This window comes from Mastomys coucha, unplaced genomic scaffold (genome assembly GCF_008632895.1).
Source record: "Mastomys coucha isolate ucsf_1 unplaced genomic scaffold, UCSF_Mcou_1 pScaffold22, whole genome shotgun sequence".
In the NCBI taxonomy this organism is placed as follows: Eukaryota; Metazoa; Chordata; class Mammalia; order Rodentia; family Muridae; genus Mastomys; species Mastomys coucha.
The window spans coordinates 131627507-131639599 of record NW_022196905.1 but is presented as its reverse complement, the minus strand read 5'-3'; the positions used below and the strand labels follow the sequence as shown (position 1 = coordinate 131639599).

At 47.7% G+C, this 12093-nt stretch overlaps 2 protein-coding genes across 8 annotated transcripts in view; one reads left to right on the top strand and one right to left on the bottom strand.

Annotated features, from left to right (window-relative positions):
- Mospd3 (motile sperm domain containing 3) overlaps positions 1-1994 on the top strand; it is a 4087-nt gene extending 2093 nt beyond the window's left edge. For 2 of the 3 annotated variants that reach the window (XM_031338373.1, XM_031338372.1), the window contains 2 exons: positions 1510-1674; positions 1754-1994. In XM_031338373.1, coding sequence (XP_031194233.1) covers positions 1510-1674; positions 1754-1785 — 197 coding nt within the window. In that variant the 3' untranslated portion in view covers positions 1786-1994. The remainder of the gene's footprint in view (positions 1-1509; positions 1675-1753) is intronic. The other variant, XM_031338374.1, reaches the window with a different exon arrangement.
- An 8293-nt stretch (positions 1995-10287) lies between these two features.
- The window catches only part of LOC116068599 (actin-like protein 6B), a 32704-nt gene continuing 30898 nt past the window's right edge, over positions 10288-12093 (bottom strand). For all 5 annotated transcript variants that reach the window (XM_031338364.1, XM_031338365.1, XM_031338368.1 and 2 more), the window contains one exon: positions 10288-10908. In XM_031338364.1, the coding sequence (XP_031194224.1) occupies positions 10633-10908 (276 nt within the window). In that variant the 3' untranslated portion in view covers positions 10288-10632. The remainder of the gene's footprint in view (positions 10909-12093) is intronic.

Sequence of the window (12093 nt, the reverse complement as noted above, 5' to 3'; positions counted from 1 at the left end):
TGTGTGTGTATGTGAGTGTGTGTGTGTATGTGTGTGTGTATGTGAGTGTGTGTGTGTATGTGTATGTGAGTGTGTGTGTGTATGTGTGTGTGTGTGTGAGTATGTGAGTGTGTGAGTGTGAATGTGTGTATGTGTGAGTGTGAGTATGTGTGAGTGTGTGAATGTGTGTATGTGTGAGTGTGAATGTGTGTATGTGTGAGTGTGAGTATGTGTGAGTGTGTGTATGTGTGTGTGAGTTGTATGTATGTGTGTGAGTGTGTGTAAGTGTGTGAGTGTGTATATGTATGTGAGTGTGTGAGTGTGTGTATGTATGTGACTGTGTGAGTGTGTGTATGTGTGTGTGAGTGTGTGTGTAGATGATCCTGGGTGAGGTTTTCTCTCAGGTGAGAGGAATAAGGCATTGCAGGTGTCCTAGTTCCTAGCTTCTAATCAGAGGGACAAGCTCTTCTCCGGCTCCAACTGCAGTGGCACTTATCAGGTGCCAACTACGTTCAGTTCAATGAAAAACCCATACTGAGCAGTCAGCTCTTGTGTGCTGGGTATGAGAGATACAGAGGCCCCTGCCTGTCAGCCCAGGACACTGAGAACATAGTGTGGAAGGCAGGAGGAAGTGGGGACCAGAGGACAGAGCTTCTTTAAGCTTCAGGACAGAGGTGCCAAGGAGAGGAGAATATTCCCAGGATACCCTTAGAGGGCAATAGAATGTAAGCACAAAGACACGATGGCACAAGCCTGGAATAACACCGCACATGGGGGTTTGCAAGCAAGCAAGGAGGATTGCAGGTTCAAAACTAGCTTGGGCTACATAGTAACACTTAGAAAAACAGCCAGATGAGAGTGTCCAGAGATAGTAAAGTGTTTGCTGCATAAGAACAAGGACCAGAGCTCAGTCCCCAGCACTGATGACATGGTAGCCGTGTGTTTGTAATTCCAGTTCTGAGGATGCAGAGACAGGCAGATCCTTGGTGCTGGCTCAGCAGTCAGCCAGTCTAACCGACAAGTCCAGGTTCCACGGAGAGACCCAGCTCCTCAAACACAAGTTAGACAGCCTGAGGTGGACTTGTGGCCTCTGTGCACAGCACACAGGTGCACGTGGACTCACCACCCTCCCCCCACACACACACAGGTGCACATGGACTCACCCACCCACCACACACACACACAAGTTAGACAGCCTGAGGTGGACTTGTGGCCTCTGTGCACAGCACACAGGTGCACGTGGACCACCACCCACCCACCCACTCATCCATATACACACTCGAGAGATGACCAAAGCTGGATATGGTGTTACACATCTGTTATCCCAGCACTTGGGAGGGGGAGACAGGAGGATCAAAAATTCAAGACCCATTCTTGGATACATAATGAGTTTGTGGCCATCTTAGGCTACATGCATGTGAGTCCCTGTTCCTAAATAAATACATAGTATATGAATCAACCACAAACAAAGTAGTTCCATCTTCCCTGAGAGACCATGGGCCCCCAATGCTCATCTCCCTTCTTTTGCAGATGCCCCCCCGCCGCTGGCCACCAGCTCCTTCCTGCTTTTCTTGCTGACAGGCATCATCTCTGTGGCCTTCCTGCTACTGCCACTTCAGGATGAACTTGGCAGCCAGCTGCCTCAAGTCCTGCATGTGTCCCTGGGACAGAAACTGGTCGCAGCCTACGTCTTAGGTGAGCACGGTAGAGGATCATGGGGCCCACTTCCGGAGGAAGGCTCCTACATGGAATCTCTTTCTTTTTCCACCTTCAGGCCTCCTCACCATGGTGTTCCTCCGGACCTGAGCTCTTAGCCGAACCCAGCTCACCCACCCTCCCCTTCGCAGGCAGGGACCTAAGGCAACCACTGTGATGTCTGCACCTTACTCCTCCTCCTCCCTTCCACCCATCCATTGATTGTCAGCCCCCCCCCCCACAACAAACACCCAGGGATTTATACTCATTTTCCAAGTTGAATAAAATAAATTTTAAAAATCAAAATGAGGAACATAGGATACTTATCCCAAACTTCTTACTTTTTCTTTTTAATGGTGTGTGTGTCTTCAAGTGCACATGTGTGTGCATTTGCATGCATGTACTGGCATGTAAGTGTGCACACCAGAGGTCGGAAGACAACTTTCTGAGTTGGTTCTCTCCTTCTGTCTTGTGGATTCTAAGTACTGAGCTCAGGTTATCAGACTTGGTGGCAAGTGTGAGTCCTACCGTCTTCATTTTTGAGTCCAGGGCTCTCAATGATTGGCTAGGAGCAGTGAGCCAGGCGTCTGCTTGTCTCCACCTCCCTGATATTAAACGTGCATGCAGCTACACCGTTAATTATGGACTTGACAGATTCCAGACTCAGGGTGGAGATGGGTTGCTGGGCATCCAGAGGAGGATTAACTGATTAGGTTAACTGGGAGGGACAGCCTGCCCTGTGTGTCAGCTGCATCATTTCATGGGTTTGGGCCAGGAGTGAGTGAGGTGGGGAGGGGTGGAAACTGAGCACCTGCACACGTTACTCCCTCCCTGGAGCAGATGCCACATGACCAGCTGGTGCCAAGCTGCCTCCACTTCCATGATGGCCGGCATCTTGAACTGTGAGCTAGAACAAACAAAAGCTAGGTTGCTTTTGGCTGGGTCTTTTATCACAGCAACAGGAAAGAAACTAAGACAGCACGGATGCTGGGAATCTGAACTCATCCTCATGATTTCGTGGCAGGCGCAGTAGTGACTGAATCGTCTCCCTACGCCTCCCTACATTTTTAATTTTTTTTTTGTTTGTTTTTTTGCTTTTTTTGGTTTTTTTTTTGTTTTGTTTTGTTTTGTTTTTTGGTTTTTTCAAGATAGGGTTTCTCTGTGTAGCCCTGGCTGTCCTGGAACTCACTCTGTAGACCAGGCTGGCCTTGAACTCAGAAATCCGCCTGCCTCTGCCTCCCAAGTGCTGGGATTAAAGGCTTGCGCCACCACCAAGGATTTCTTTTTATGGCTCTGAGTGTTTTTGCTTACACGTATGTATGTGTACTACATACAGGCCTGGTGCCTTGCGGAGGTCAGAAGAGAGTATTGGATTCCCTGGAACTGGACTTAAAGGTGGTTGAGGACTACCATGGTTTTATTTGTTTCTTTGTTTGTTTTTTAAAGATTTATTTATTATTTATTTAAAGTACATTGTAGCTGTCTTCAGCTGCACCAGAAGAGGGTATCAGCTCTCATTATGGGTGGTTGTGAGCTACCATGTGGTTGCTGGGATTTGAACTCAGGACCTTTGGAAGAGCAGTCAGTGCTCTTACCCACTGAGCCATCTTACCAGCCCAAGGACTACCATGTTGTTGCTGGGGACTAAACCTAGTTGTCTGTAAGAACAACCAATGTTCTTAACTAACCATTGAGCCATCTCTCCAGTGCTACTGCTCCAACCCCCACCTGACTCCCAGGCAGCCTCTTGTTCCTCTCACTCCCATTCCCAGGCATCCAGGGAGAGTTAAAGGTCAGCGTGGGCAAATTAGTTAGACCCTGTCTCAAAATAAAAAGCAAAAGGAGGGGTAGGCCCAGTGCAGTGCAGGTAGAGGCAGGTGGATCTCTGAATTTGGGGCCAACCTGGTCTACATAGTTTCAGACTGGCCAGGCCTATGTTAGGATGTAGCTCAACAATAGTGTGGGTGAGTCACTAGGTCCAGTTCTTGTTACCGCAGAAAAAAGGACCCTGCCCCATTACACCACACACACACACAGACACACACCCCCCCTCCACACACACACAGATGCTCACCATTAGAACTGGTCTGTGGCTCAGTAGTTGGGCAATTTTCAGCATGCCTAAGACCCTGGGTTCCAATCTAAGCACCACAAAAGATTGAAAACAAAATCCCTTCCTTGAACAACAGGAATCTGCCCTTAGCCAGTATACCTAGCCTACAAGAAACATCTAATCAAGTCTGCTGTCGTCTTAGTTGTCACTGTGACTATATCTGAAATCAACTAAAACAACTGGGCCAGTCTGTAAGGGTTTTCTTGATTGGATCACTTGAGGCCAGAAAGCCCATCCTAATCTGGGCCACACCTCCTGGTGACAAGCCCACATGAAAGGACACAGGGGAAGGAAGCTTTTGCTCATCACCTGCTTGCCTCTGTGGTCTCTGGCATGTTCATGTTTCCTGTTGCTGAGACATTTCTGCACGGGGCTGGAACCCGATGCTTTGGGATTCCAGCATGGACTGAAGGCCAGCAGCTCTCTAGGAATCCCCGAGGCCTCCAGCACCAGACTGGGCCTTCTGAGGTAGCCAGCCTTGGCCATCCTTGGTCTTCCCTCCAGGAGACAGCCATTGCTGGACTACCCAGACCACAGCCTGTGATCTTCCCCACTTCTTACATAGATTCGAATTCTATCAGTTCTTTCAGGCTTTTGGAAATGCCTACTTTGTCGTCATTGTTTTAAACATTTATTTGGTTTTGGGGGAAGGGAGTTGGCACAAGCATGCCATGGCCTTCAAGTGAAGGTCAGAGGACAGTTTGTGGGACTCCAACCTCTACTCTCAGTTCTAGAGATCAAACTCAGGTCATCCGGCTTGGTGGCAAGCACCTTTACCCACTGAATCATCTTGACAACCCCAGACCCATTTTGTTTGTTCAGTTTTTGTTTTGCGAGATAATCTCATGTAGTCTAGTCTAGCCTCTACTCATTATCTAGCTGAGGGTAACCTGGAATCCCCAGTTCTCCTTCCAGCTCCTAAGTGTTGGGATTAGAGGCATGTAGCACCATATCCCTCATTTATGTGGTACTAAGGATGAAACCCAGAATCCTGTGCACAGTGGGCAAGCACCAGAGCAACTGTGCTGCGTACTCAGCCCTCTTCATCGTTTTTAGGCTCTTTTTAAAAAATTAATTATGGCCGGGCGATGGTGGCGCATGCCTTTAATCCCAGCACTTGGGAGGCAGAGGCAGGTGGATTTCTGAGTTTGAGGCCAGCCTGGTCTACAGAGTGAGTTCCAGGACAGCCAGGGCTACACAGAGAAACCTGTCTCAAAAAACCAAAAAGAAAAAAAAAAGAATTATAAAAAAATGTATATGTATTGTGTTAGTCTGAGTATGTGTGTATGTGTGCCATTCGCAAGCAGACACTCACCCAAGCCAGAAGGTCATGTCAGATCTCCTGAAACTGGAGTCACAGGTGGTTGTGAGCTGCCTTATGCAGTACCGGGAGCTGAACCCTTCTCCCTGGAAAGAACAGTAAAAGCTCTTTACCTGCTAAAGCCATCTTTCCAGCCCCAGGCTGGCTCTTCTTTGTGACCTCGGCTCCCATGGATCAGGAACCCCAAGGCCCCTGCAGGGAACGGGGGAAATGGAATGGCCTGACATGATCTCACTCTAACTGTGTGGTAGAGACTGAAGCTGACAGAAAACAGGGTCTTCAGGGGGCATCCTCTGGTCTGCCTGCCCTCCTTCAGAGGCAGGGAAGGGGTGGAGGAGGGGGAACTGGGGACACCAGACAGATGGTCGATTTGCAACCAAGAATCAGCAAGGTAACACAGGGCAGATCCAGTCTGTTGCACTGATGAATGTCCAGTTTCTCCAGCTTGGCTGTGGGGGCTCTGGGACTTTCACATTACCCTGGCAACATGCGTGTATGTTCTGCACATCTGTGTGGAGGTGTGTATTCTGTGTATGCGCGTGCATGCATGCAGAGGCCAGAGGTCACCTCAGGTACCTTCTCAGTTGCTCTCTGCCTTATTTTTTATTTTATTTAAAATTACACTTATTTACTTATATATTTACATATTCATTTATTTATTTGGACAGAGCATACACAAGTGCCACAGTGTATGTGTGGAGCTCAGAAGATAACTTGTAGGAGTTGCTCTCTCCTTTCACTATGTGGATCCCGGGGATTGAACTCAGGTCCTTGGGCTTGGCTGCAATCATCACCTTTAACCCACTGAGCCATCTTGCTGGCTCCCACCATCCTATTTTTGAGATGGAGTCTCTCCCTCCGTTTTATCTGGAGCTTGGTGGTTTGGCTAGGCTGGTTGTCCAGCATCATTTCTCTGTGTATCCCTGGCTGTCCATAGCAAGGTCCATCAGGAGATTGTCTTTCCCTGCATTGCCCCAGGGAAGGGGTCACAGGCCTAAGTCACTGAAACCAGGTTTGCATTTGGCTGCTGGGTATCTAAGCCAGGTCTTCATGCTTGCACATGATGAGCACTTTACTGCCTGAGCCATCTCTCTGGTTTCCACACCCGAATTCTTGTTTCTCCTGTGCCCTCAGTGGACTGCTCTGGGGCATGGCCTTGTAAAGTACATAGAATGAGTCCAAAGTCTGGGCCAGGAGATGGGGGTGGGGAGCTCTTGTCAACCCCTCTTTCCAAGTTACCTGTGGGGTTGAGTTTCGCCACAGGTTGATGATGCTAGCGGGGTCTGCTGTAGAAAGTCCCTATTGACAGTGGGGTCAGGAAGGCTTCTCTTTGGTATTCTAATTTACTTCCAGTTTTTTTGTTCGGTTTGATTTGGTTTTGGGTTTTTTGAGACAGGGTTTCTCTGTGTATCCCTGGCTATCCTAGAACTTACTCTGTAGGCCAGGCTAGTCTCTAGCCAGAGATCAGCCTGCCCAAGTGTTGGTATTAAAGATGTATACCACCATGCCTGGCTATTAATAATATTTTAATATTGGTTTTTATTTCATTATTTGTTTGTGTGTGCCACATGTGTGTGTGTGTGGGGGGGGTAATGATGGGGGCAAAAAGAAGGCCTCAGACACCCCTCTCATCTTTTCTTATTTTAAAAAAGATTTACTTCAGACACACCAGAAGAGGGCATCGGATCCCATTACAGATGGTTGTGAGCCACCATGTGGTTGCTGGGAATTGAACTCAAGACCTCTAGAAGAGCAAGTCAATGCTCTTAACCCCTGAGCCATCTCTTCATTCCCCCCACCTCCCATCTTTTCTATTGCTGCAATAAAACACCGTGACCCAGTCAACTTATAAAACAAAGCATTTATTTTGGGCTTATGCTTTTAGAGGGTTAAAGCTCATGATGGCATAGCGGACAGAGCAGGTAACGGGGCTGGAGCAGCAGCTGAAAGCTCCCATCTTGAACCACAAGCATGAAGCAGAAAGCACACTGGAATGATGTCAGTCCTTTGTCATCCCAAATCCCACCCCAGTGACACACCTCTGTGACAAACAGCCATCAACTAGAGACCAAGTACTCAACACCAGGACAGCTCACTCCAACCACCACACCCCACCAGCTAGAGTTATAGGCAGTGGTGAACCACCAGGCGTGGGTACTGGGGATCTAATTCACATTTCCTGAAAGAGAACAGTAGGTACTCTTAACCACTAACAGAAATGCCTCTGCTTCTCAGTGGTATTTTTCAAAACAGGGTCCTACTATGTAGTCTTGGTTTGGAACTTTTGTTTTGTTTTGTTTTGTTTTGAGATAGAGTCTCACTTTGTAGCTTTGTAGATCAGCCTGGCCTTGAACTCATAGAGATCTGCCTGGAATGTAAGAGATGCAACACCATGCCTACTGATGGGTCTTTTGTTTTCTTTTACTTTTTTTTCTTTTGGGGCCACACAGATGACGTAGTGGTTAAGAGCACTTGGTGCTCTTGCAGAACACCAGGGCCTGGTTCCCAGCATCCACATGGTGGTTCACAACCATCTATAACTCCAGTTCCAGGGAATCTGTCACCTTCTTCGGAATCCCTGGGCATATAGTGGGTGCACCTACATACATGCACTCATATAAATAAAATAGAAACAAATACATCTTTTAAAAATTTATAAATAGCCGGGTGGTGATGGCGCACGCTTTTAATCCCAGCAATTGGGAGGCAGAGGCAGGCGAATTTCTGAGTTCGAGGCCAGCCTGGTCTACAGAGTGAGTTCCAGGACAGCCAGGGCTACACAGAGAAACCCTGTCTCGGAAAAACAAAAATATAAAAAATAAAAAAATAAAAATAAAAATGTATGAATAGCATAAAAATCCCATTCTGCCTGGCAGGTGCTAGCATGCTTGGTCAGTTCTTCATTTTAAGTTCACAGTAAAGATCCTCTACCTAACAATACACTCTGTAACGCTATCACTTAGGAAGTTAGGCCAGTAGGATCTTGAGTTTAAGGCCAGCTTGGGCTACACCATGAACCCTTCTTTGTCTTCAGAAGAAAAGACAAGAAAAGGAAAGAAAAGAAAAGGCCAGGTATGGTGGCGCATGCCTTTAATTCCAGGAGGCAGAAGCAGGTGAATTTCTGAGTTTGAGGTCAGACTGATCTACAGAGTGAGTTCCAGGACAGCTGGGGCTACATAGTGAGAACTCACCTCAAAACAGATGTGTGTGTCTGTGTAAGAGAAAGGGGAGGGGGAGGAGAAGAGAAGGGGAGGGGGAAGTAGCTTAGCTAGTCAAGACACCTGCCACCAAGCCTAGTGACCTGACTTCTATTCTAGAGACCCACATGATGGAAGAGAAAACTGCCTCCTACAAGTTATCCTCCACACATGGGCTGTGGTATATATACATATATATTATATATATGTGATATATATGTAATATATATTACATATATATTATACATATATATGTATGTATAATAAAAATGCAATAAATTAAAATTTTAAATACAAAGAGAAAGAAATACCATCACTTAAAAAATCTCCTTACCTATAGCCCACTCGTGGAGGTCTCCATCCTCACTGGGCAAAGGCTGGCCATAGTGGGATCCCAGAGATGATAGGATCAACCTAAGAGGTATGTGACCAGTCTTATAGCAGTTCACACTGTGTGTGAGTACATGTGTGTGCATGTGCATGTCAGCAGTTAACACTGTGTGTGTGTGCATGTGCATGTCAGCAATTAACACTGTGTTTGTGAATGCGTGTGTGTGCATGTGCATGTCAGTAGTTAAGCTCGGGCATTGTTTCTCAGCAGCTGTCCACCTTACTCTTCATTAAAAAAAAAAGTCTTTTTTAAAAACCATTTATTTGGTGTGTGTGTACACCTGCTTACCCATGCATGAGCATGCAATCCTGCAGGAGTTAGCTTTTTCCCTCCCACCATGTGCTCAGAACATCACAGTTGTTTTTTTCTTTTTTCTTTTTTTGTTTTTGTTTTTGTTTGTTTTTGAGACAAAGTTTCTTTGTGTAGCCCTGGCTGTCCTGGAACTCACTCTGTAGACCAGGCTGGCCTCGAACTCAGAAATCCGCCTGCCTCTGCCTCCCAAGGGCTGTGATTAAAGGCATGCGCCACCACTGCCCGGCAAGGTTGTTCCCCCCCCCCCATCTTTCTGTGTGTGTTGGGGGGGGGAGGGAATTCTCACAACATAGTACTGGCTACCCTAGAACTTACTATGTATCCACTCCAACGCCCCCAGCCCAGTGATGGAATTAAAGGCATTAATTTTTTATTTGTTCTTTAATTTATAACTTAAACTATTTTTTAATTTGTTTTTATTTTACATGTATGGGTATTTTGTCTGCTTTTATGTCTGTGCACTACATGCATGCAGTGCCTATGGACACCAGAACTGGCCCTCTGATCCCCATCAACTGGAGTTACAGAGTGTTGTAAGTAGCCATGTGTGTGCTAGAAATCGAACCAGTGTCTTCTGGAATGGCATCCAGTGCTCTTAACCACAGAGCCACTTTTTTTTTTTTTTTAAGATTTATTTATTTATTTTATGTGTATGAGTACACTGTAGCTGTACAGATGGCCGTGAGCCAACATGTGTGTGGCTGCTGGGAATTGAACTCAGGACGGCCCGCTCCGGCTCCACTCTCTCTGGTGGTGTAATACACTGTAGCTGTCTTCAGACACACCAGAAGAGGGCGTCAGATCTCATTACGGATGGCTGTGAGCCACCATGTGGTTGCTAGGATTTGAACTCAGGACCTTCGGAAGACCCGTCAGTGCTCTTAACCGCTGAGCCATCTCTCCAGCCCCCAGAGCCACTTTGTTTTTTGTTTTTAAACATTTATCTATTTGTGCATTTATGGGCACACATTTGGAGGATATAGGAAAACTTGTGGGAACTGGTTCTCTCCATTCGCCATGTGGGTCTTGGGGATTGAACTCAGATCGCCAGGTGTGGCAGCAATCACCCATTCCTGATGCATTATCCCCACCACCCTACCTCCTCCTATCCATTATCTTTAGGCAGTTTTCTTAGACACTAGAACAGTTATTTTTCCCACGTGGGTAGCATCTTGCAAGCTTGCTGTCAGGTGCCTTCTGTTCCTTCTTTCCTAGTCTCAAGGTGGATATGAGGAGTGGGTATGGCATGAAGAGGAAGCTAAAAAGCTTATGGACAGCAGAGGTTACAATTGGTTTATTGACATCTAATCCCCCTGGGCCGCCCACATACTGCCCATGTGTCACAAGATAATGACGCTATCCATCTCGCCCGCTAAGAGCTGATCAGATCCCAGCGTCTAGAGAGTCTCTAGATATGGGGAACTTTGCTCCTGAAGATGGAGGGCCTGTGTTGGGAAGAAAGCCGCTTTGTGGATAAGCAGCGGCATGACAGCCACACTGAGAAAATATGGCTCACGAGCCTTGCAGGACCAAAGGTGTTGAGGAGGATAGGTCGCAATCTCAGGCACCTCCTTTGCCTGCACCACTCAAACAGGGAGAAAGGAGGGTCTGAGGGCTTCTGGCTTCAAAAGTTATTGTCGATGTTCCAAACGTCGCCACTGAGGGCGTTGGCTGCCCCCTGCAGCGTCCACGTGAGCAGCGCCAGCTGGCGCCGGAAGCGACTCTCCTGGAAGCCCAGACCTGGTGTCGACCCGGAAGAGGCGGCTCCTGAGCCATCGGAGCGCAGCATCCGCAGGTGATCCACCAGGGCACCCAAAGTGTGGTCGCCTTGGCCTAGGAAAATGTGGCGGAATGGGGAGTCGGCCGGTGACACGTACTGGGACAGGAAGTAGAACTCCACCTGCACGAAAAAGTGAAAACAGGTCTAGATGCCAGGATGTCTGTTGCTGAAGGCTTCGGTCACTCTTTCCTCCAACAGATCCTAATCCACCCTGAGGCCCTAGTACCTGCTTCACAAATAGGGTTCCACAGCTTCGTCCAGGCCCACCTCCCTTAGGCTGTCCAATTAGAAGGACCCATCACGAGACGTCACCAGCAGCCAGGGAGATCTGTGTGGGTTCTAATCTCTCCCCTCCTGCCTTTCTTTCTTTTTAGATTTATGATTTTGTGTACTACGAGTGTCTTGCGTGTATGTGTGTGCCTCACATATGGGCCTGGTACCAGCAGAGATAAAAAGAAGGCGTCAGATCCCCTGGGGCTAGAGTGGCAGAGGATGTGTCTTGCATAAAAGCTCATCTCGTGTGTGTGTGCATGCATGTGTGTGGAGACTAAGGTCAGTAGCTGGTAAGTCTTCCTCAATCACTTTCCACATTATTTTTTGAGACAAGGTCTCTCACCGAACCTGGAACTTTCCAATTTGGCTAACCTAGTTAGCCAGTGAGCTCTGGGCTTCTCTGCCTCTGAAGTCTGAGTTCTGGGCATCCAACACTGAGCCTGGCTTTTCACATGGGAACTGGTGCTTCAAATTCAAGACCTCATGCTTATACAGCAGACTTTTTACCAACCGAGCCTGCTTTTCTATCCTTGTTCGTTTGTTTTTCTTTGAAACAAAGACTCACTGTGGTAGCCCAGGCTGTGCAGACCAGGCTGGCCTCAAGCTCGCCACTCTCTTGATTCAGCCTCAGGAGATCTGAGATTGTGGATTTTCAGGTGTGCGGCTCCACAAGAGCAGCACTTATGCCTTTTAAAATATCCGTTCAACAGCCCATGTGTGCCCATGGTTTCAAACAGAATCTCAAGAGGGCACAGCTTCCAACTCACTTTGCCCAATCTTTCATAAGATCCTGAAGATCCTGCCCTACAGAATTAGGGGATATCTGGACATAGCCTCACTCTCTCACATGCCAACATCACCTTAAACATGAGTTCTGGAGGCTGGGGGTGTGGCTTAGTGGTAGAGCATGATGCATTGGGTTCCTTGGTACCCCCACTCCCCCTCCCTCTTTCCCTCTCTCCCTCCTCCCCCCTCTCTGTCTCTCTCTCCCCCTCTCCCTCTCTTCCTCTCCCTCTCTCTCTCTCCCTCCCT